General features: G+C 36.1%; 1 protein-coding gene across 1 annotated transcript in view; it reads right to left on the bottom strand.

Moving 5' to 3' along the window:
- LOC128552281 (uncharacterized protein C1orf112-like) overlaps nt 1–24,099 on the bottom strand; it is a gene marked incomplete at its 3' end in the record, with an annotated part of 67,746 nt that extends 43,647 nt beyond the window's left edge. Inside the window, exons 1-7 of the mRNA XM_053533311.1 lie at nt 24,021–24,099; nt 11,014–11,081; nt 9,690–9,913; nt 8,151–8,302; nt 6,488–6,636; nt 4,623–4,697; nt 1,045–1,131 (exon numbers count right to left, since the gene is read on the bottom strand). Of these exons, the coding sequence (XP_053389286.1) occupies nt 1,045–1,131; nt 4,623–4,697; nt 6,488–6,636; nt 8,151–8,302; nt 9,690–9,776 (550 nt within the window). The remainder of the gene's footprint in view (nt 1–1,044; nt 1,132–4,622; nt 4,698–6,487; nt 6,637–8,150; nt 8,303–9,689; nt 9,914–11,013; nt 11,082–24,020) is intronic.
- Between the last annotated feature and the right edge of the window lie 1,548 nt (nt 24,100–25,647).

Raw genomic sequence — 25,647 nt, 5'->3', positions numbered from 1 at the left:
TGTTTTATTGGGGCTCTGCTAAATTTTTACAGATTCACAGGAATAGTGGTACCACACAGAATGTTGTACTGCAAAATCAGAATTACCTCCCTTGAAATAGGCTACGTTCAAATAGAAAAAAGTTCTCTTTCTTCCCTCAGTTTTGCTTATTTATTCCCAAAGCATCAACAACACGTAACCAAATAAACTACTTTTATATGAAGCAAAATGGAAAATAGGATTTTAAATTGTTCTTGCAGAAAAGAATTTGACTCAGTTAGGCAAGTGATTCTGTCAGGGATCATCTAAAATGATTACTGTCTCTACAAGAGTTGTCCATAAACAGCGTGCTAAATTTTTCTCAGTGCTCGACTCTGAATTACAGCTTTGCCAGTAAAATCTGTATAAAAAGTTTAACCAAAAAATTCTGAATTCACAAGGGGCATTACACTGTTAAATTCAAATCAGATATATGGGGATTGTTTCTCCTGGTGTAGACTTTGATAGTTAATAATATTTTCAGTTTCAAGTCAATAGCTTAGATAGTAACAGATACACTGACCTAATAAAGATCTTTCAACAAAAATTCTAAGATTAAAAGGGGCATAACTCTGTCAAAATTCAAATCAGAGTTAGAGAGGTTGTTTTTTTCTGGTATAGACTCTGATAGAAAATAAATTTTATAAGTTTCAAGTCAATAGCTTTGATAGTTACAAAGATGTATGATGTTATAAAAAAACTTAAACAAAGAAATCCAAGTTAAAATGGGGCATAACTCTGTCAAACTTCAAATCAGAGTTTTGAGGCTTATTTCTCCTGGTGCAGACTTTGATAGTAAATACCTATTTTAAGTTTAAAGTAAATAATTTTGATAGCAACAGATGTTTTTTACTTTATTAAAAACTTTTACCAACAGCGACGCTGACCCAAGTGCTGGGATGAGTGCATTTGCTCTACATTTTCTTTGGAAAGTCCAGCTAAAAAGGGATGAAGTTTTCTAGCATAACAGTTACTTGAATGCTTTCAATTTCTATATTCATTACACATTCTTTCCAATACACTTACAATGAGATGTAGCCAAAAAAATCTGCTCAAATATACTCCTAGTTGTATCATCATTCAAACTTCTCATCCAGCTCTGAAACACATCATCTGAAACAAAACAAAAAAAAATTCTAAATTTGATGGATGCTCCCCAAAATATGATTATGAAAATCTAGAATTCACTGACTGGGCACATATAGTTCTGATAACTTAGCCTTTCAAACTGGGAAATATATGCACGACAATTGACCATTTTGGGAAATATAATAAACCGAAGGAAACACTGAAAGCTGAATTAAATTTATCTCCCATGAAACTCAAACTAAAATCCAGGCCATGGAACAAAACGGATTAGACTGGTAATGCATCACACCTTTGCTTATTTTAGGCTGTACTGTGACAATAATCAATACCAGTCAAATGCTTCCTCTGGAAATACTAAAATGAAACCAAAATCTTAACCATCTGTTGGTATGATTTGGGGAAATCCTACCTTGCAGTTTGGGAAATATCTCTGCCACAGTTGGGAAAAAATGGTAAATTTTTAAATTGGGAAGAGGCCTAATATAAGGCCTCTGTTATAAGAAGATGAAAAGCCCTGGTTGAATAATCAAAGGGCAATATCTCAATGAACAAGAGCTGTCACTAATGGTGACAAATGCCCCCCCGCAGCACCTTGACCTTTGACCTGGTGACCTTGACCTTTAACCTGGTGACCCCAAAGTCAATAGGGGTTGTGAACTGAATAAGTACTATCAGCATGTTAAGTTTGAAGGTCCTGGGTGCAGTGGTTTGCAAGTAAAGTGCCTTCATGCAAAAAGTTTCCGTTGTGACAAACAAACTAACTAACGAATGGACGGACAGTTGAAAACTAATATGCCTCCCTTTGGGGGCATAAAAATCATACACCATGAACATGAACATAATATCCACACCTTTGAGTGTAGCATCCTTTAAATTTTCATTGAATTCTAGCCAATGATTGCTGAGAAATACTCCTTACTATGAAAGCGCTATAATTTCCTAAATGAATGTTGAGTAATGAAAGAGCTACATCTCAACAAAAACATAAAGAAAATATGCACATCTCCTCTTTGATTGAAGCTTCCTATAAAGTTTCAATGAATTCAAATCAAATAATGGTTGTTGATGAATACTCTGGACAAGAAATGATACAAAGGGCAATAACTCAATGAAAAAACATCCGACAGGAACAAAAAGATAATTTGTCCTTTTCCTCTCGAAAATGGAGCTTTCAATGAAGTTTGGCTAAATTCCAACCAATGGTTACTAGTTAACAAATATTCTGGCATGAATAATACTACGGTATACTAATTTGAATAAAATCAAAAGGGCAATAACTCTCGACAGTGAAATTTCCTATGAAGTTCGGCTAAGTTGGCCTGGAAAAAGTGACATCAACCTTGGTCCATTACTGGATTCCTTACCAGCAGTTAGTTGTTCTCATTTCATACTCAGCCAAAGGCATAAGTAGATTTAAAAATCTGCCCTACTTTGTTGTTATTTAAGAAATAATACATCTCATTTAGTGATTTATCTCTGAGTAAAATCATTGTTCAGCTGTGAAGGAATTATATCACAAGGGTGCAGCCCGAGCAATACAATAACATGCATCTGAACATCAAGATCAACAAGGCAGTCTGAAAGACAGCTAAATCCCCCGCCACTGCTATGGATAGTGAAAGGGTAAACCTTTGACCTTAAGCAGTGACCTTGACCTTGAACTGACATGGCTGACTCATGAATTCTGCACAAAGTATTGACGAGATGATCATTTGACCAAAGTTTCAAGAACATCCTTCAAGGGGTTTAGGAGATACAGAGCCCAAACCTTTGACCTTGAATTGTGACCTTGACCTTGAGTTGACATGGCTGACTCATGCGTTCTTGATGAGGTGAACATTTGACCCAAGTTTGAGGAAAATCCTTCAAGGGGTTTAGGAGATACAGAGTGGACACAAAATGGAAGCCTCAAACTTTTGACCCTAAGATGTGACCTTGACCTTAAGCCGGCATGGCTGACTCATAAGTTCTGCACATCGTTTTGATGAGGTGATCATTTGACCAAAGTTTTATCAAATTTCTCAAGGGGTTTAGGAGATACAGAGCGGACACAAAATGGAAGGCTAAAACCTTTCACCTCAGTTGTGACCTTGACCTTGAGCCGGCTTTGCTGACTCATGAGTTCTGCACATCGCTTTGATGAGGTGATCATTTGACCCAAGTTTCATATGAATCCTTTAAAGGAATTAGGAGATACAGAGCAGACACAAAACATAAGGCTTAAATATTTGACCCTCACTTGTGACCTTGACCTTGAGCCGGCATAGCTGACTTGTAAGTTCTGCACATCGCCTTGATAAGTTGATCACTTGACCCAAGTTTGATGAAAATTCTTCAAGGGGTTTAGGAGATATAGAGCGGACACAAAATGGAAGGCTCAAACCTTTCACCCTAAGTTGTGACCTTGACCTTGAGCCAACATGGCTAACTCATGGGTTCTGCACATGGTCTTGATGAGGTGATCATTTGACCCAAGTTTTATAACATTCCTTCAAGGGTTTTAGGAGATATAGAGCGGACACAAAATGGAAGGCTCAAACCTTTGACCTTGTGTTGTGACCTTGACCTTGAGCTGACAAGGCTGACTCATAAGTTCTGCACATCGTCTTGATGAGGTGATCATTTGACCCAAGTTTCATGAAAATCCATGAAAGGGTTTAGGAGATATGGAGCGGCCACAAAAGTGTTACTGAAGGACGGACTGAAGGACGACGGAGACCATTCCTATAACCCCCACCACTTGTGGCGGGGGATTAAAATGATTTTATTCAAGACCAAATCACTAAAATAGGTATATCATTTAAATTCTAACATGTTATGAACAATTTTAAAGTACATCCTTTCTAGCACATTGCTATGCCTTTTAACGCAGTGGACTAACCTTAAACCAATGAAGGGATTTCTTTACTACCACAACTTCATATTTTTGGTAGATTGATTTTCTCTATCTTCAACAATTTTATTAAATAGATTAACCATTACTGCAAACATATACTAGAAAATTACAGTGACCTTGCGTAAAAATGAAGACATTAATTCTTAGTATAAACAATTATTTTTCTATATACTTCTCTGTATGATAATTTAAATGAAGTTTAGCATAAATAAGGCAAAAACAGTACAGTGTGAAGATAGAGTTAAATAAAGAAGTCTGTAACCAGTGTGCAAAAAGAGATATCAGATTATCTCACTTTATGAATTGCATTCGGAATACCTATGTTTCATAGGGGTGCATTGCTTGCCTCACATCAGTTGCAGTATCATCTTTCTAGATAAATACAACTTCTCCCCAACTCGTTTTCCATTGAGTTTATTACATTTTTGGTCAAAACTCGTCCAGGGTCAATTACAATTCATATTTATCAGTAAATTTGTCAAGACATACCGTAATAAAGCAGTAATGAAATTAACTTTTGAATGTTTGCTGTTTCACAGCATTTGAATAGAGAGAACTTCCATCCTTATGGTAGGACAAGTACTTGAAATTAAGCAAATTTTTCACTTTTTTTCCAAACCTGTTTGTTCAGGTAGACAATCAGCAATCTTCAGTAGGAGCTCTAACCTCGCAAGCCTGTCTTCAGGTTTACACTCTGAAAAATGAATCACTTACTTAAATAACAAAAACATCAATCATGTAGGTAGTCAAACCTGTATTTAGCAGCTAGCCAAGGCAGTGACACAATCTGGCTGTTCAAGCCAGGTGGCTGCTTTAAACAAGTTAAAATTAGAACACAAAGGCGGGGCCTCCGTGGCCGAGTGGTTAAGGTCGCCGACTTCAAATCACCTGCTGCTCATCAATGTGGGTTCGAGCCTCACTCGGGGCGTTGAATTCTTCAAGTGAGGAAGCCATCTAGCTGGCTTACGGAAGGTTGGTGGTTCTAACCAGGTGCCCGCTCATGATGAAATAATGCACGGAGGGATGCCTGGGGTCTTCCGCCACCATTAAAGCTGGAAAGTCGCCATATGACCTATCATGTGAGTGTGCGACGTTTAATAAAAAAAAAACAAAAAAACAAGAGGGCCATGATGACCCTATATCGCTCACCTGAGTTTAATTGCTTTCTTGAAAAAAATTCTTTGCTAAAGCTAAACAAGTAACCCCATGGGGTGGGGTCAATTTGACCCCGGAGGTCATGTTTGAACAAATCTTGTAGAAATCTACTGGACAATGCTACTTGTCAAATATCTAAGATCTAGGCCTTCTGGTTTATTTTTAGAAATTTTTTGAAGATTTTCCTATGTAAAATCAAGTGACCCCTGCGGTGGGGTCATGATTTGAAAAAGTTTGTAGAGGTCCACTTGGCAATGCTACATGTGAAATATCTAAGCCGTAGGCCATGCTGGTTTATTTTTAGAAAAATTTTGAAAATTTTCCTACATAAAACCAAGTGACCCCTGGGGTGGGGTCAATTTTGACCCCAGGGGTCATGATTTGAACAAATTGTGTAGAGGTCCACTAGGCAATGCTACATGTCAAATATCTAAGCTCTAGGCCTTTTGGTTTATTTTTAGAAATTTTTGAAGATTTTCCTATGTAAAATCAAGTGACCCCTGGGGCGGGGTAAATTTTGACACAGGGGGTCATGATTTGAACAAATTTTGTAGAGGTTCACTAGGCAATACTACATGTGAAATATCTAAGCTCTAGGCTTTCTGGTTTATTTTTAGAAAATTTTTGAAGATTTTCCTATGTAAAATCAAATGACCCCTGGGGCGAGGTCAATTTTGACCCCGGGGTCATGATTTGAACAATTTTAGTAGAGGTCCACTAGGCAATGCTGCATGTCAAATACCTAAGCTCTAGGGCTTCTGGTTTTTTGGAAGAAGATTTTTAAAGCTTTTCCTTTTGGTTGCCATGGCAACCGGAGTTCTGCATGGAATTCAATTTTTTTAACAATTTTGAAAGGGGGCCATTCAAGGATCATTTCTGTGAAGTTTGGTGTAATTCTGCCCAGTGGTTTTCAAGAAGAAGATTTTTTTAGAAACTGTTGACGCACGACGCACGACAAGCGGTCACAATAGCTCACCTTGTCACTTTGTGACAGGTGAGCTAAAAAAAAGAACACAAAGGTAATTTGGTAAGTTTGCTGACTGGCTGCTTAGGGCAAGTGGCTGTTAAAAACAGGTGTCTGACAAGGCAGTTTCCACTGTACAGCCCATTCTGCTAGGTCTTAAGGTAGCGTACAAGAATCATACATGTGAATCATGAAGGTAAGAACTATTCCTGACAAAAGTCACACAAGTCGAAGTAGTTTTGTTCTGACCAATCGCTCCATCACAACCAACAAACAGCTTATTCTTTGATGACTGTATATATGAAACATAAAACATTCACAATATTTCATCTCTATAGACAAAAGCAAAATAAAGAGATACAAACCACTATCCTGGCTTAATATAAAGGTCACAAAGGTCCTGTTCTGAACAAGCAAGTTAACCAAAGGCTCTATCCCATTCACAAGATGACGCCTGATTTCATCTATACTCGCTACAGCAATATTAACAACAGTAATACTAGGTGGTAAACTCCTGAAATGTATTTCAACATACTGATTTGTACTATCAGTATAACATATATATATATATATATATATAAATAATATAAAGTTTTTGTTATATACCCTGCATACTAATTTGGCTAATTATCCCCTTATTGATTTGTCTAGCATGTTCTGTTGAGTTTTAAATGTTTAAGTATTTTATTCAGTCACCCAACATGAACTCCATCCTTTTCTTTAATGAAGAGTATGAAATAAAGTATAAACACCAGTAAAAAATTGAAAAGAATACAGGGTAAACAAGAGCTGTCTGTGGACAGCGCACGCGCTCGACTATTCTCAGTGCTTGATAGTATAATATAAGCAATGAGTAAAACTTTAACATTACTATAAGCATATTCTAAGTCGAAAAGGGGCCATAATTTAGTCAAAATGCTTGATAGAGTTGCCTCCTCCTTTTTACAGACTGGGGTCATGATGGTAAACAAGTATGCAAAATATGAAAGCAATATCTCAATGGACTTTGAAAATATTTGGGGTGGTACGCAAACTTTAACATTTATTCCAAGTCGAAAAGGGGCCATAATTCAGTCAAAATGCTTGATAGAGTTGCCTCCTCCTTTTAACAGACTGGGGTCATGATGGTAAACAAGGATGCAAAATATGAAAGCAATATCTCAATGGACTTTGAAAATATTTGGGGTGGTACGCAAACTTTAACATTTATTCCAAGTCGAAAAGGGGCCATAATTCAGTCAAAATGCTCGATAGAGTTGCCTCCTACTTTTTACAGACTGGGGTCATGATGGTAAACAAGTATGCAAAATATGAAAGCGATACCTCAATGGACTTTGAAAATATTTGGGGTGGTACGCAAACTTTAACATTTATTCTAAGTCGAAAAGGGGCCATAATTCAGTCAAAATGCTTAATAGAGTTGCCTCCTCTTTTTTTACAGACTGGGGTCATGATGGTAAACAAGTATGCAAAATATGAAAGCAATATCTCAATGGACTTTGAAAATATTTGGGGTGGTACGCAAACTTTTAACATTTGTGTGACGCTCACGCTCACGCCGACGCCGGGGCGAGTAGGATAGCTCCCCTATTCTTCGAATAGTCGAGCTAAAAATGGTAAATTTGGATAGGTCTTCAGATTTATGATACTCAAGATTTTTCCTGATGGGTTTTACATCATACTGACACAATTACAGGTCAAATGGTAACTTTCCGGGTTAACCACCCTCTAGGCATAATTTCCGCACACTGAAGTCACCTGGGTTGAACCTTCAACACTCTGTAAGCCAGCTAGTTGGCTTCCGCAGATAAAGAAAATTCTACTTTCCCCAAAAAAAGGTTTTGCACTATGGCAGTGACAGGCAAGTGATCTGAAGTCGGTGACCACAACCACTTGGCCACATAGGCCCAAAAACAGTTAGGTATAAAAGCTAAATTTGTGATTCTAAACATGCTTAAGCATTTACCTGATTAATAATAGTTGCTTCAATTTGAAAAACTACAAATACTTGCTTAATGTGCAACTCACCTAAATATAGCTATGATCATGTCATAAGCAGATTTCACACAGTCACTCACAGTGTCTATGAAACTGTCCAACAATGAAATTATAACCCTCAGCTGGTAGCCAAGCACTTTCAGGGACTTCTGAAAGGCTGCACTGTCTCCCTGGGATAAACTCTGAAATTAATGAAACCAGTCTGCAAAGTTACATGAACACTGACATATTTCCATCAAAATAATCCAATTTCAGCCTAATTTCTCTCCCTAAATCTATATTTATAAATATTTGTTTTTAAAGTTTGATATAGTAAGATAATTAGTGGTTTGACACTAAAACAAGAGCTGTCGGAGGACAGCAACGCTCGACTATTCAACAGCCTTGTCAGTTGAATGAATACAAAAGTTGAAAAAGGGGCATAATTTTGTAAAATGCAAAGTAGAGGTATTGAACCTCTGTACTGCATGTCATATCATGACAGTGAACAAGTGTGTGAAATTTCAATCCTTTCCAATTTGTGGATACTGAGCTACCAGCTTACATACAAAAACTTAACCAAAAACTGTTAAGTCGAAAAGGGGCATAATTTTGTAAAAATGCAAAGTACAGTTATGGGACCTTCACAGTGCATGTTAGATCATGACAGTGAACAAGTGTGTGAAGTTTCAATCCATTCCAATTAGTGGATACTGAGATATCAGATTACATACAAAAATTTAACCAAAAACTGCTAAGTCGAAAAAGGGGCATAATTTTGAAAAAAAAGAGTAGAGTTATGGGACTTGCTTAGTGCATGTCAGATCATGACAGTGAACAAGTATGTGAAGTTTCAATCCATTTCCATTAGTAAGTACTGAGATACCAGCTTACATACAAAATCTTAACCAAAAATTTCTAAGTCGAAAAAGGGGCATAATTTTGTAAAAAAGCAAAATAGAGTTATGGAAACTGTGCAGTGTAAGTCAGTTTATCGCAGTGAATAAGTGTGTGAAGTTTCAATCCATTCCCACAAGTGGTTACTGAGATACCAGCTTACATACAAAACCTTAACCAAGTGGGACGCGGACGCCGGCGCAGACGCGGATGCCAACGCATGGGCGAGTCGAATAGCTCCACTATTCTATGAATAGTCGAGCTAAAAAATGAGGAATTTAGATAAAAGTCTTTGCTGTGATTTGGTTTACACAACCAGCTTTTTTCCAACTTATCACCTTGAATTAGTTGTTTTTTTCTTGATACCAACTAAACTTAAAACCAAGGGAAAAATCTAAAATGTCTTTGTACTTAACACTTATTTTGTGAAAGTCTAAATTTTGAACAAAGTAGTACAATGTCTTCAACTATATACTGTGAGAAAATGCATCTATTGCCTTAAATTTAAAGTCTTGTCTGAAACGGGTATTTTTCACTGGAACAAAACTGACATGATTTTAATTTGATTTTGAGATAAATTTTGGGGTAACACAACCATGACATGAAAATCAGTCCCTTAAAGGTAATATTTTTACGGCATTCACAAACTTTCTTCACTTTCCAATATATAAAATAGAACATGCAGTTTCTCACCAGTTCTTGTTTGTTCTCACAAGGTGGTGCCAGCTGCAACAAATACATGTAACCTTTGTTGATCTCCGTACACAGGCAGGTCACCATGGTATCTACGTATAGCCCATCCTTCAAATGGTTCTTGTGTCGTCCTGACAACCGGGATACAGCCTTCCATAGACTGACGACCAATTTCACGTCCAAACTGGACACTATCTGACATATCTCAAATAGTCCCTGACACACTGGAATATATATAGCAACAAATTATTTTTTATTCAATTTTATATGAGTATTTTACTCCTAGAGTCAAATGTTTGCACTTTTGTAAAAATTGTTGGAACAGCTATCTCCATAACAGAGAATATTAGCCTATATAATTTGGATTACACGTTTAAAAGAATTGTATATCATTTAAAATCAGACATTTCAGTTATCTTAACAATTTTAGGCATTTATATTTTAGCCGATAAGTATGTGCCCCTTTCTAATTACTGCAAAAGTTACCCCTTGATTCTGTAGGGATCACTTTGAATTTTGTTTTTGATGGATTAAAAATAGTCAGTGAGGGAAGACCCTAGGTGCCACTCTGCATTATTTCAGACACCATCAGGTACCAATCTCCATAAGCCAGCTGGATGGCATCTTCACATGAAGAATTCCAACTGCAGTTGAACCCAGCTCGGTGAGGGGCCAGTGATTTAAAGCCAGCGACCTTAATCAAATGAAGAGGCCCCAACATTTTGAATTTGAAATGAAAAGTTAAAACAAAATTAGTCCTCAGTAAAAACTATTGTCACTTTTTCATAAAGATTTTTTCCTGCATTTAGTCACCAACGAACTATGTATATAACTCCTTTTTATTTTATGTTTTCCAGTGAATTATAGAGTTTTCTCAGTGAAATAAAAGTGATAATCCACAGTTTTGAAACACTAGATTATCATTTTTATTTTTCAAGTTTTGCCGAACTAGTTCCGGTCCTCCGTCCCGATTAAAGTCAAACTGTATACCGGGCGTTATGAATACCGGGGACCATAATGATGATGACGTCGTTAAAATGACGTCATTTGTGTTATGCTTTCTGTTGATCTTTCCTGCGATTTTCAACATTTTATAAATAACGCGACAAAAGTAGAGTTTTACCCATGAAATAAAAAGAAAATTTGTCTGTGTCAGTGAAATATCAATTTTATTTCACTCGTGAGCACCAAAAAAGGTCATTTTCACTCGTGGCTACGCCACTCTTGAAAATATCAATTTTTGATGCTCACTGGTGAAATAAAATTGATATTTCACTGAAACAAACAAATATCCTCTATATCTCCTTTATATACATGTACCTACCATAGCAAAGAGCCTCTACGTCTTACACTGCTGTTGATCACAATGTTGTCCAGTAACCCTAGCAATGCCTGCAAATAAAAAGAAGACATCATTTTCTAAACCTGTAGATAAAATGCACATATCTCTTGATGCTGATAATGTATTCCAAATTTCAGTTGGATGAAAATTGTAGGAGAAATTGATTACACAACATTCTGATGTAGCTGTAATATTTCAAAATTCAAGAAGAGTAGGAAACTGTCACAACGTACGCCTGTCACAGCAAATAACTTAAGGCTTTAAAAGTAATCTTCTTGTTGATCAAACACGTCAAATTTCTCAATTTCATATCTCTAATTCAAGGGCTGTAACTCAAAGAATGACTATCAAGCTAGTTACGTCAGTTAGCTCCCTGAACAAGTTTGGTAAACATTACTGGTTGGCGACCCAGAATTTCGGACAACCCAGAAAATCGGACAGTCGCGTAAACACTTAATGACTTATTGTGGCGTTATTTTTTATCGTTTTTTGACAAGTACACAGACGCTTGCTTTATGTACAACATCTACTGCAACAATTGCAAATCGGTAAGTGAAACTAACAAAGTTGGAATATCTACATTTCTTCACAAAAGATTGTGACAGCTCTCGCTAAGGGGGGGAGCTGCATGTGTTTTCAGTACGCATGCGCAAACTTGTTTTGAGGCCCCAACATTATTCAAGGGGAACTCGTCTACAATCTGCTAAATGCAGACATGAAAATTGTGTGTTTTAAAACAAGTTTTCGCATCAATAACACAAGTTAAATGCGTTTAAACCATTTTTTTTTACTTAAAACTTTGTCTCGTATATAGGCCAGCTGAATGTTTCAAAGTCCCGACATCCTTGTATCAAGCATTAATAGTTGAATGTAAACAAGGTAAACATGTCCTTTTATCATTAACGCCGACCTAAAAGCGATTCTTCGTGACAGAAATGATGATAATTAGCGTTTTCCTACTGTCCGATTTCTGGGTCCTGCAAAACGCTAAAAACGTTAAATTTACATACCCTCTTTTGGGCCTCAGTGACGTGTTCAGTTTATTTCCATATACAAACAAATTCGCGTTTTGCGACACCAAAGAACTGAACTTGATTCAGGTAACATTTCACGGATCTTGAATTAAAAATGAAAATTTGACACCTGAAAAGGCAGTAAAATTGTCCGAATCTGGGTCACCAACCAGTAGACAAAGAGCTATAAAAATAAATTTTATACTTCTTTGCAGTAGATAAGAACTTCTTAAGTTCCTAAGTTTTGCAAATTTTAGTACCTCGAGGGCCATAATGCAAGAGTGATTAAAGCATCTGGCTGGTGTTCAAACTCAGATATTGTACCCATAAACATTGACTAAGTTTGTTGAACACTGGATAAGAATTACTCAAACAAGAGCTCGTCGAACACGAAATGCCCCCCTTGATGCATTCAGTAATTGCACAAGGAACAGAAATTATTTGCTCACTGTAAACAGAAGTTCTACTGTTCTGGTTCAATGTGACATTGACCTTTGACCTATTGACCTCAAAATCAACAGGGATCATCTCCTGGTCAAGTTTAGTGATCCTAGGCCCAAGCGTTCTCAAGGTATCGTCTGGAAAGTGTTAAACTATTCCGGGTCAATGTGACCTTGACCTTTAGCCTACAGATCTCAAAATCTATAGGGGTCATCCACAGGTCATGACCAACCTCCCTATCAAGATTCATGATCCTAGCCCTAAGCATTCTCAAGTTATTGTCTGGAAACGGTTTAAATGTTCCGGGTCACTGTAACTTTGACTGAGAATTTTACAAAATAAAATGCTGATTTAAATACTGTTGGAACTGAATGTAACAGATGTACTAATCTTCATTTAAATTTTAAATGAAAGTTGCCACAATGCACGCTATATTTAGGTGGTACGGATGTGAAAAAAAAAACACCCTCTTATACTTTCTGTCAAAATTTCAGTACCTTTTGATGCAGACTTGTTGTTTAGCTTTTACAATAATTATTAAAAGTAACTGACTTGTGGCCTAGTTGTTGGATTCGCTCATCATTGTTTAAAGGGCGTAAGTTCAATACCCGGAACCGACAATGCGTCTTTAGTTGAAAAAAGTTGGTAATTTCTTATGGAATATGTGAGTCTTAGTCTAACTAATTTGATGCGATACTAGGAAACGAGTTATTTTCTTCACTCATAAGAAATTGTCACTGCTGCCGATTTGGGTTTAAATGCTGATTTTGTTGCGAATATTAATTCAAATTAAACTTACATGTATCAAATGGGGGCTTCAGTTCCTCATTAATTTATGTGAGAATTATCATAATTCCCCAAAATACGAAATATCTGGAGATTTGGACTTATGTGAGTTTGTAACTGGTTCTTTCCGTGAACGAAGAAAGGTTTGTGAATAACTGAAATAGTGTTAAAATGACTTCAAATAAATAGATCTAGTAGATAAATAGGCCTACACAATAGAAAATCAAAGTACTGAAGAACAGAAAGGCTGGCTACCACAAAACACTGGATGAAATCTGTGCCGGAAAGATGTTTGCAAAATCTTAGATATTATGGGTTTTCCAAATCAAACTAAGGCGAGCATAGGGTATTGATGTGATGAACCATCTTGATTAACTTGTGATGGTAGTGTAAGGTTATTACAGACTACAGATGGTGAAAAAAAACACACCGTGTTTGCTTCATTGGGGATAACATAATTAGTGAGACAAATGGCACATAATGCTCACTTGGGAATCTGAAACCATAAAAATTATTATCCTACAAAAAAAGTCTGGTTCCGAGAACGTTATCCAATCAAACCACATAGGATAATGAATGAAATTCATAGTTTATTCGAGAACCGTAGTTTATCAAATGTAAACCATGGTTTACGGTCGATATATTAGGATTTAAAAATCAATCATGAATTTCGGGTGTGAACCTGCGTTTACGAATCTTAAACCCTGTATACGAACATGAGCCTAGGTCTATGATCTTGAACCATAGTTTACAGACGTGACATGTATGGAAATCATCCAATAATTACATGAACCCAGGTTCACAGTTGAAAAACTAGGATTAAAGATAGATAAACTAGGTTTTTCAAACTTAAAATCATGTAAACCTATTCTTTCGAGCGAAAACAAAGGATAACGTTGTAAACCATAGTTCACACTCATAAACATAGGTCCACGTTTGTAAACTAAAGTTAAAAGTTCAATCGGGAAACCTAGTTTATGGAACGTAAACATGGATTCAAGAGCATAAACTATGGTTTACGCCTGTTGTCCTATGTTTTCGCTCGAAAATATATGCTAGTATTCGATAATCCTAGTTTTTCGACCAAGAACGTAATAATTGGATTATTGGATTGCCACAAACTATTATATACCAGCGTGAACCAATGTTTACGACCATGAACTTGGGTTTACAAGATGAACCATAGTTTACGAACATTTACTTAGGTTTACGTTCAGTAAAATTGGTTTCTCGAACAAAACTATAATTTTTGGTCGTAATCCTATGTTCATGAACTATGGTTTACACTCGTGAACCCTGGATTACGCCCATAAACATAGGTTCACATTCGTGAACTTAGATTAACGACCGAAATTCATAGTTCAGTTGAAGAAAAAAAAAATGGTTTAAACTTGGGTTCATGTGACCCAGTTTTCAACTTGACCTAGATATCATCAAGATAAAAAATTCTGACCAATTTTCATGAAGATCCATTGAAAAATATGGCCTCTAGAGAGGTCAAAAGATTTTTCTAATTTTAGACCTACTGACCTAGTTTTTGACCGCAGTTGACCCAGTTTCAAAACTGACCTAGATATTATCAAGATGATCATTCAGACTAACTTTCATACAGATCCCATGAAAAGTATGGCATCTAGAGAGGTCACAAAGTTTTATATTATTTGGCCTACTGACCTAGTTTTTGATGGCACATGACTCAGTTTCAAACTTGACCTAGATATCATCAAGGTGAACATTCTGACCAATTTTCATGAAGATCCATTCAAGGGTAGGGCCTCTAGAGAGGTCACAAGGTTTTTCTATTTTAAGACCTACTGACCTAGTTTTTGATCACAGTTGACCCAGTTTCAAACATGACCTATATATCATCAAGATAAACATTCAGACCAACTTTCATACAGATCCCATGAAAAATATGACCTCTAGAGAGGTCACACGGTTTTTTCATTATTTGACCTACTGACCTACTTTTTGAAGACACATGACCCACTTTCAAATTTGACCTAGATATCATCAAGATGAACATTCTGACTATTTTTTATGAAGATCCATTCACAAGTATGACCTCTAGAGAGGTCACAAGGTTTTTCTATTTTTAGACCTACTGACCTAGTTTTTGACCGCACGCAACCCAGTTTCAAAACTGACCTTGATATCATCAAGATGAACATTCAGACCAACTTTCATACAGATCCCATGAAAAATATGGCCTTTAGAGAGGTCACAAGGTTTTTTCTATTATATGACCTACTGACCTAGTTTTTGATCGCACGTGACCTATAGAGTTGGGGCGATTTTGTCGATGCATCGGTGAATCATGATTTTTGCTTTAACGATATAGTATCACGATACAATGCCTGGGTATCGATACAGGACTCGATCACATTATGTATTTTAGTAACAACCACAACTGTCATTGCGCCATTTTGGTAAAGGGAAACTACTCTCCGCGTTTTTTGTCTACACTAAAATCTAAGATCGCCGTTACATTCCGTTAAAGGTCGAGTGGTTTTATATTTCTTTTTTAAAAAAAAACCAGTTTCTTAATAATTTAATGAAATGTATAAAAAAATCACATTTTAATACTAATTAAAGATAAAGTATTATCTTTAACCAAGATACCAAAATTGACACGAGGTGACAAGCTAATTGCCGATCAAAAAAAACATCCATTATTAAAAAGAGGAAGCCAATTTGCAACAATCTTACTTGATTAGGCAGTCAATGGGTGATAATTAGATTATTGAATAACAAACTGGATAATTACAATCATTATTTTGTTTGTTTTAAATGATTTTATGTGTAGGCGGCCGGTTACGATTTATAGCATCATTTTTTATTACTGCCGAGGCTTAGTAAAAAATTCTTCGAATAAGCAGAAATTGTAAGTATTGAACAGTTGTGATGACAGAAAAGAAACTAAACACAATTATCAAGAATTAAAATTCTAACTTTCGTTTTCCATATATGTCACCAGTTTTCGCGACCGTGATTTTCGGAGATTTCTAGTGCACTCTTAATGATAAGTCAATGAAAAGGCTACATTCAGTCATTCCTTGACCCTTCACGTTTAGAACAAATTAGATTCCTAACATCAACTCAAAAATGTGAAGCAGTAAACAAATCATATCAGACTTGTATGCCCAAAAATCAAACATTTTCTCGGAACTGTTTCGGTAGAATACATGGTCAGATTCTTCAACTGAACTATGGTTTTGCTGATTCTGTACTGATTAAATGTAAGTCTTTGGGTGCTTCTCTAGCTAAGGGTACTTCTGTGATTAAACATTTGCTGAGGACCGACTTTGTCCATCGCAGACGTAAGACATCACACTATAAGCTAAAGGCAAAATTGTCCCGGTATGCAAGTCGTACTAGGCGTTACAAAGTACATGAACAGTTGCATTATTCCAAGGGATTAACTGGCATAAAATAGAGAAAAGTGAAAACTTCACAGGTCGCTCAACACGACAAAAATGAAAATGTTGCAGGCTCGGTTTGATTAAGCCTATTCTAGTCCAAATAATTTGACGTCAAAAGTGATTCTGAGATATTTTTGTGATAGGTCATAATCCCTTCAGTTTGGCTACCTTGCTGTATTTTACACGTCTGCCATTACATTCAATACACGCTGACAGTGCGGTTGGTCGTTAGGCGTAAAAAAAAGTTGTTTGTTTCCGGTGACCCGACCTACCCTATTTTTTTACCGCCGACCCTAAACTTTTTTAGCGGTAAAATTGGGCCGCATATTTTTGCAAATAAGTATATTATTATTTTTATAGCTCTTTGCACGAATGGACTACTCCACCGATCGGGCGAGTGGTTTTTTCGTGGTAACTTTACGAAATTGAGAAATTACATCAGGCAAAATTACCTGGATTGACTGGAATTTACCCGCGAATCGTAAAAATATCAAAACGTCGTGCTGGTAATTTTCCATTCCGCAAGCACGTGCGCCCTATCGTAATATCTAATTTACATCGCGGTTACTTTTGACACAAAAAAACGCGCATAGTGCATTCATTTTTTAATATAATCGCTTCAAAATTTCAACACCGTTTGAGAACTAATACAGTTTGAGTTCTATAACAATTTAAATAAGATATCCACAGGAATGTAGGCAAAATTCTTTAAAAACGATCAAATTTTCATATAATGTTTTGTAAAATTTCTAACAGCGCGATCTTGATTATTTACTTCTTTCTTAAAGTAAATAAATGGTACATACTATGGTAATAAAATTCAGACCTTTGACCAGAATGTACAAAAACCACAATTAAAAAATCTTAAATAATGAAAAAGCGGCAGCAACTTAAATACATGGAGTAAAACAATTTTTGGCAAACAGATTTCTGTTAGCACGGCAGAATAGGTTACGTGACCTCGTGAACGTAAATAGAAATGTGGTTTTAAAATAAAGCAGTATGATGTTGTTGCTGATTTTAGTAAATTTTAAATTATTCATTGTACATGTATTTTTTGACACAACACTTTGTTAGATATTCTTTTCAAACAATAATGTAAAATTCCTTGAGGGCAAATAGGTCACAGAGGTAGGCTATCCACTGGGATCCGGACAAAATCCCCTGCGGACAAAACCCCCTTCTCTCATTTTTGCATAGGCGGACAAAACCCCCTTCGTCTTTTTCACAAGGAGGACAAAACCCCCTTTGCTGAATTTTACAAGGCGGACAAAACACCCTTCGCGTTCTTTACAAGGAGGACAAAACCCCCTTCGTATTTTTTTGTCCCCCTTGTGAAAAAAAGAAGGGGGTTTTGTCCTCCTTGTAAAAAACATGAAGGGGTTTTTGTCCTCCTTGTAAAATTCAGCGAAGGGGATTTTGTCCTCTATGTAAAAATGATGAAGTGGGTTTTGTCCGCCTATGCAAAAATTAGCGAAGGGGGTTTTGTCCGCAGGGGATTTTGTCCGGATCCCAGTGGATAGCCTACCTCTGTGACCTATTTGCCCTCAAGGAATTTTACATTATTGTTTGAAAAGAATATCTAACAAAGTGTTGTGTCAAAAAATACATGTACAATGAATAATTTAAAATTTTTTTGTCCGCAGGGGATTTTGTCCTACACTCCTATCCACTATCATCGTTCACGGTTTGACACATTTACATGTCAGTTTATTCGGGATATTGCACATTCGCTTTAAAAAAGATAAAGAAAAAACTTTTTTATTGATTTCTTCTCAACAATTTAAGGAATCGAGAAAGTACGATTAGACAGTGATGTGTCACATGGCGCGAAAACATGACGTAATGCCATGACAATCTCGGGCAACTATACCGCTTTGATCTCCACTTCAGATGCCATAATAAGATCACCTGCCAAGTAGGAAATTGTTGGTCGCACCTTCAGATAATCAATAAACGTGTCAATCGGTCTGATTGTCACTTTGACAATCGGTCCGTAATTAGCGCGTGACGCAATCAGTGCTCGCGCGGCACATCCTTTAATGTTTGCAGACAGCCGACTGCGGTGTATTAAACATTTTTGACTGGTTTCCTAACGTTTCTGACTGGATCCAAATCATTTCGACGGGGATCCACTTCTTTTATTTAGAATCCGACGGATGGTTTATTTCAAACAACAACAACAACAACAACATTTTATTAGCAAACATCGACAAGAACTTGCCTTTGGCTAATGAACAGAAAAAGAAAATACTGATACAATAGATATGTAATCATACATGACATGTTATGAATATGTTGATAGTAAGTACATGTATATAATAGCATGTACATATAGCGGCAGCATGAACAGAAAAAGGTAATATTACCTATAAATAGTTATCATAATTATTAAGTACATAATTACACCTCTGCATTTCTGATACTATATGCTTCTTTAAGGTATTTACAAATATTCAAAATAGTTTATTTCAAAAGGCTGTTGATCACGGTAACAAACAAATGGTCGCTGCATTTAATCAAAGAGCTATAACTGTACATTATAGGTCTTTGATTTATTGAGACATCACACGGAAAACCGATAAAAATAATTTTTATAATTTGATTTGAAAAAATTACATGATTCATTTGTTGGGGCTCCAGTTGAAACAAATGCAGAAAATCGTCTTTGCAACCCGACTGTACAAAAAAGAAAAAAATGGACGGGCAACCACGAATGATAAAGAAAACCGGAGTGGCACTGTTTATCAAAATCGGTCTTTTAAACAAGAGCACCGCCTTGCGGGTGCTGACGCTCATCTGATTTTTTTTGTATAATAGAAATATTGTCCTACCCATGATTTTCTAAGTCTAAAAAGGGCCATCATTCTTGCAAAAAGCAGGATAGAGTTATGTTTCTTGATGTACAGTGTCCACTTATGATGGTGAAAAACTGTTGCAAGTTTTAAAGCAATAGCTTTGATAGTTTATGAGAAAAGTTGACTTAAACATAATACTCAACCAAGAAAATGATTTTCTAAGTCCAAAAGGGGCAATAATTATTGCAAAAAGCAGGATGGAGTTATGTTGCTTGCTGTACAGGGTCAGCTTATGATGGTGAACAAGTGTTGCAAGTTTCAAAGCAATAGCTTTGATAGTTTAAGAGAAAAAGTTGACCTAAACATAAAACTTAACCAAGAAATCTGATATTTTCTAAGTCCAAAAGGGGCCATAAATCTTGCAAAAAGCAGGATGGAGTTATGTTTCTTGCTGTACAGGGTCAGCTTATGATGGTGAACAAGTGTTGCAAGTTCTAAAGCAATAGCTTTGATAGTTTAGGATAAAAGCTGACCTAAACATAAAACTTAACCAAGAAAACTGATTTTCTAAGTCCAAAAGGGGCAATAATTCTTGCAAAAAGCAAGATGGAGTTACGTTTCTTCATGTACAGGGTCTGCTTATGATGGTGAACAAGTATTCTAAGTTTCAAAAGCAATAGCTTTGATAGTTTAGAAGAAAAGCTGACCTAAACATAAAACTTAACCAAGAAATCTGATATTTTCTAAGTACAAAAGGGGCCATAAATCTTGCAAAAAGCAAGATGGAGTTATGTTTCTTGCTATACAGGGTCAGCTTATGATGGTGAACAAATATTCCAAGTTTCAAAGCAATAGCTTTGATAGTTTAGGAGAAAAGCTGACCTAAACATAAAACTTAACCAGGCAACGCCGACGCCGACGCCGACGCCGACAACCGCTCAAGTGATGACAATAACTCATCATTTTTTTTCAAAAAATCAGATGAGCTAAAAACGTTTCAAAATGAAATTTTGTTTACATCAGAAGAGAACATATAACTTTATAAAATGTAGTTGCTTATTGAAGTACAACGTAAGTGAAATGAAATATCCGTGGCCAACCCGCGTGACGTTTTGGTACTATACATGCGGGAAATTCGATCTCAGCGTTCAAATAACGTACACATTCGGTCCGCGGCAGAGTATTCTTTAAATACTGAGGCTGTTTAGCAGAGAATATGTGTCGTGTAACTCACTTTGACGCATTGTATTTTATAGAATTCCGTCAAAGAATGAGGAAACATCACAAAGTATCTGCCGTGTATACGTTATCGAAGTCACGTGCGTTGGCTTTTAGACTAGTTACGCACACGGTGTCAATGCCTCGTATTATCTCGGAAAAACATCGAAATTTAAACAAAGTAACGATCACACATAACACTGAATAACTGTCTTCATTGTATGGTAACGCGCGGTGACTAGTTACTCAGTTTTAATGCATGTCATGCTTATTTCTTTACCCTATCACGTTTTACAAAATATGTAATATTGGGAATGCGGTGGGTGGGGTAGCGCCGATGTCAGGATTTTCGTTTCGGACCGATTGAGTTATCAAAATTTCCGGAGCCCTGATAATAACCGACACACTTCTTTTAGCTCTTTGAGGGGGTGTTAACTGATGATGAAAACAAGGCTAATTACTTAGTTTATCATCAGAATAATTACCGATAATTGTTAAAAAAAAAATTTTTCACTTTCAACACGGGTCGACGTCGGGTGGATGATGATTATTGTGTCCATATTTTGGGACACTTTACAAAATAATTATTTTTCGGGATAACAGATTGCTAGTCTTCCATTTTTAATTATTTTAGAAATAAGCCCTGTTTCTTTGAGTCAATTGAAGTTATGACGTTTGGAGGTCCACTAAAGTCTGAGCAGGTCTACTAGATTTCAGTAGTTGGTGGACCTGCTGAAAAAAGTTAAGGTCGAGGCCTGCAGAGGCTTAAAAAGTCAGGTTTTAGATGGGATTTATAGTAGTAGTAAGACGTTGAACAACCACTTTCAGCTTTAATAATTCACAATTTGGGCATACCAGTCAAAACTTCATTGTCTGGCATTTCCAGTTAATCCAGAATTTTAGATTGGGGTAGGGGCTGATGGTATTAATCTCAATGCAGATCAAAGATGCAAATCATATTCCTGGCCAGTGTGCTTTTACTTGGTTTTAGTTTGAAATATAAATGTTGGTTGTTGAATAATATTCAATATTAAAATTATATTATTTAAAGGGAGAATCCACAGCAAGATTTCATTCAAGTTTCACGTTTAATTAAATATAAACCATGTTCTCCGCAAGTAATTGCCAACTTCTCCACATGAATTAGCGGCGGAGAATGAATGATATAGGACACAACGATCCTATGACCACTTGATCCGTAGATTGACTGCTCTACCTTGAGCTAATCGGATGGGCTTATAAATCTGGAAATGAAAAAACAACAACAACAAAACGCAAACATGTAAAGCAAATATTTATTTCATAATATTTAAATACACAATCAAACGGCATTTTATATTGCTAAAACATCATCAAAGTCATTGTACATCCGGGTGTAAATCAAGCATAACAAAAGGATGCATGTTTATAAGGTTTATAATCTCCCTGTTAGAAACTACGGTAGTGTTACATGCAGGTTAAAAAAAAAAAAAAAAAAAAAAAAAAATGCCTACCTACCTACCCTATTTTTTTTGGCCATGTCACTGGAAACAAACAACTTTTTTTTTTAGGCCTTATCGATCATGTGACACGAATCGGAGCCATGTAAAATTTGTGTGAACTTTAGGGTGTGTTGTTTAAAACAGTGACAAACTCGTGTTTTGCTGTTTATTCATATAAACATTAATTGAATTGAAGGAAGAAATGGATATTCTTTCCAGGTATCATAAAAATTCACTAGTATTTTTGTTTTTTAATAGTTTGAATGCGATTTAAAAATCACCTTGTCTGTGTTGAGCCGTCCGCTCAGAAAACACGCGGAAGGCTCAACACATATAAGGTATAGTTTCTATGTTGTATGTGGAGGAAAGATATTGACCTACCGGTATACAAAAATTATCACAGTATCATGGCTCACATACAATTAGTTGGACTTAGCCTGTTCATAAAGCCTGATTTTAGAAATATCATTCATTTATCAGACCATTTATATGCATGCTAAGTGATGAGTAACTTCCTAACCACTTTTAGATGTGTCAGCTGTACAGCAATAGTGCTATTTTATATATCCCCCACACCACACTCCCCCCAGCCTTTTAAGTAACTGTTTTACATAATTTATAGTCAAATCAACATGTATAAATACAAATTAAGAGTAATAAGTACCAAATTATACAGTCTGGGTATGAGTGGCCATTAAAATTATGCCCGAAACACCGCTCCTCACACCTACGCCTTTCACTGTTTATGTTTTGCGGTTCAAGGCACAGGTGCCAGACACATAATCAAATATTTTACTTAATAGACCTGTATATGTATAAAAAAAGTCTATTATATACATATATAGGTCTATTAGTATTAAGTAAAATATTTGGTTATGTGTTTGGCACCTGTGGTTCAAGGCGCGAACCGCGAAAACAGGTTATGACATTGGCATTGACATTCTATTCTCGATATCGACATTATGGATAAAATCCCATTTTCCGGTATTAACCACTAATAAACGCTCGTTCCCGTTTTCACGGTGAGGGGGGTATCGGCCATTATGCTACATGGCGGTAGTGTTTAGATTATCCTTTTTTGAAGTTTTAAACAAAGAAAATGAATAAAAAAAGTATTGCAGATTATCATTAAACATTGTTGTAATTAAGATACAGCAAAAATATCCTCAAAGTTTACTTTATTTTTGAAATTTTATCTTTTATTCTACACTGCCGCTTCCGTGGCTCGATACCGAAGGTGTGAAATTATTTGCATTTTTCAAGATAAACAGATTATTTTTGCAAGAAAATGTTGCCGAAGTCGTAGAATAGTATTTCCATTGTGAGAAAGTAAGATCTTTCATAAATTCTTATCTTCTGGCAAAAATAATCGCTTATATTGTACACGGTCTTTATATCGGTTAATCTCGCCAACCCCCTCTGACCCTATACGGAAATACCGGAAAACGGGATTTATCAATAATGCCGATATGGTCAAGGCTGTGACTAAATACAGAGTTGGTGCGCCCGTGATATATTACAGACTGCGGTATATACCGGATTAACTAAATTTGAACAAAAATACCTTAAATGTATATATTTTGTAACCATGGTGATTCTAACCCTAACCTTTAGTCAATATATTATGCACATTATACACTAAATGCATGCGGACATGCGAAAAAATGAGTATTTTTGCGTTCCATTTGATAATAATTCCGCGCATGCGCCGAACGGCTGCACCAACTCTGAAATGAGAAACATTCTATGGTAAATTCAACGAAAAAATTAGTTAAAAACTATGATTCTACAAATAAACGTGATATTTTATTAAGGACTATTAAAACATACCTCTTTAGGCCTATATATATATATAAGCACCTTATATTTAAGAAGAAACTTTTTGAGTTTGCGCCGAAATTCTGCAAATGGCGGAACAACGTAAAAGGGAGATAATCTATTCAATCTAAATGTTCAATGAATAACTGACCTTACGAAGTTATTCTACTAGACAGTTACAGCTGTACTTATATTGTAATACTATATATTTCTTTTTAGAACCACAAGAACTTTTGTGTAGAGTGACCAAATAATTTCTTAAGTGGAATTCTATTATAAAGGTATTGAATGGACTCCGAGATCCAAAGGGATCAGAAAATATATCAACACTATTCCTGGAAGTAAGTGGTGATTTTTTATAGCCGCCACACGGCACTTAAAATTGCTGTTGTGATAGTTAATAAAATATGTAAGTAGATCCCTTGGAAACTAAGAATGCAACCTAGCAGAGTGAAGTAAAGTCGGTTTGATTGAGTCTATGATATAAAGTGTACTGTTAAGCTGAAGTGGGTACAGCATAAGTATTTAAAGTTTACTTGATCTTATTGTGATAACCTTAAGACGGCCAGCACATATTTATGCAATCTCGCCAGGCATATGACTGTTTTTGACAACACAGAAAATGACGTCACTCGACCTTCAGCTATTTCTGGAAGTAAATAAAATGAAAGTAGAAATGCTAAACTTGAAAACGAAAGCCGCATTTTGATTCGTAGACAGTCAGGGGTCACCCCGTCTAAATGTAAGCGCGTGGACTTCTTTTTTTCTTTTGGCTATTGGGGAGCCAATTTTCAGCACTTTAGTACGAATTGAAATTACCTGGGCTTTAGTACAGCATGTCAACCTTTAATCTATGAAAAATATTTGAGCTCTGGATAAACACAAATCCAACAGGGGTCCGTAACGGACCAAGTGTACATTGATAATTTTGGAACTTCATCAAGTCGCTCAAAATGCCATTTTTGATGTTGTCTGAGAGTGGCAGTATATACCTCAGACGTAAGATATAACCGTATTGGAGAGCTGTAGACCTAGACATTTCAGAAATATTTTCAAAATAAGTTTCGTGTAATAAAGGTTGTTTCTACGGAAGCGTGAAAGTGCCATCAGACGCTAATACGTTTTAGTACGTTAAGGCTGCGGAAAGGATATACTGTTTGATCAGGCAAATACGTAAAAAATACGATTTCGCGTGTCCTAAATTGATTATATTTACAATGGAAAATATGCTATTATAATTTGTTTGCAACAAGTTATGACTTTTTTTCAACTAAAAGGTTTAGTGGACACAAAATAATCTTAAAATTTATCGTCCCCTCAAGGTCTATGTTTTGCAATTCGGAGGGCAAAATATCATTTCCCTGTACATTTGCATTACCCAAAAACTGTTTAACTTGTTGAAATAAAAGAACAGACAATTTCAAAAGATATCGTTGGGTAAAGGTATGTTAAGTTTTGACAATCCATCATATGATCATCACAAATAAACGTTAGTGACAGGCAAACAAAGCATTAAACTAAACTGGATGACATTAAATGTAGAAAGAATGTGTTGCTTTGTTTTAAAGTAAAGATAAAATTGCTGGAGTTTGCTGAAGGTAAAAAAATATTTTCCTAAGTTTTATTTGAAAATCAGATC

The sequence above is a fragment of the Mercenaria mercenaria genome, unplaced genomic scaffold (genome assembly GCF_021730395.1).
Source record: "Mercenaria mercenaria strain notata unplaced genomic scaffold, MADL_Memer_1 contig_2228, whole genome shotgun sequence".
Classification (NCBI taxonomy): Eukaryota; Metazoa; Mollusca; class Bivalvia; order Venerida; family Veneridae; genus Mercenaria; species Mercenaria mercenaria.
This window is presented reverse-complemented; position numbering and strand designations above follow the sequence as displayed.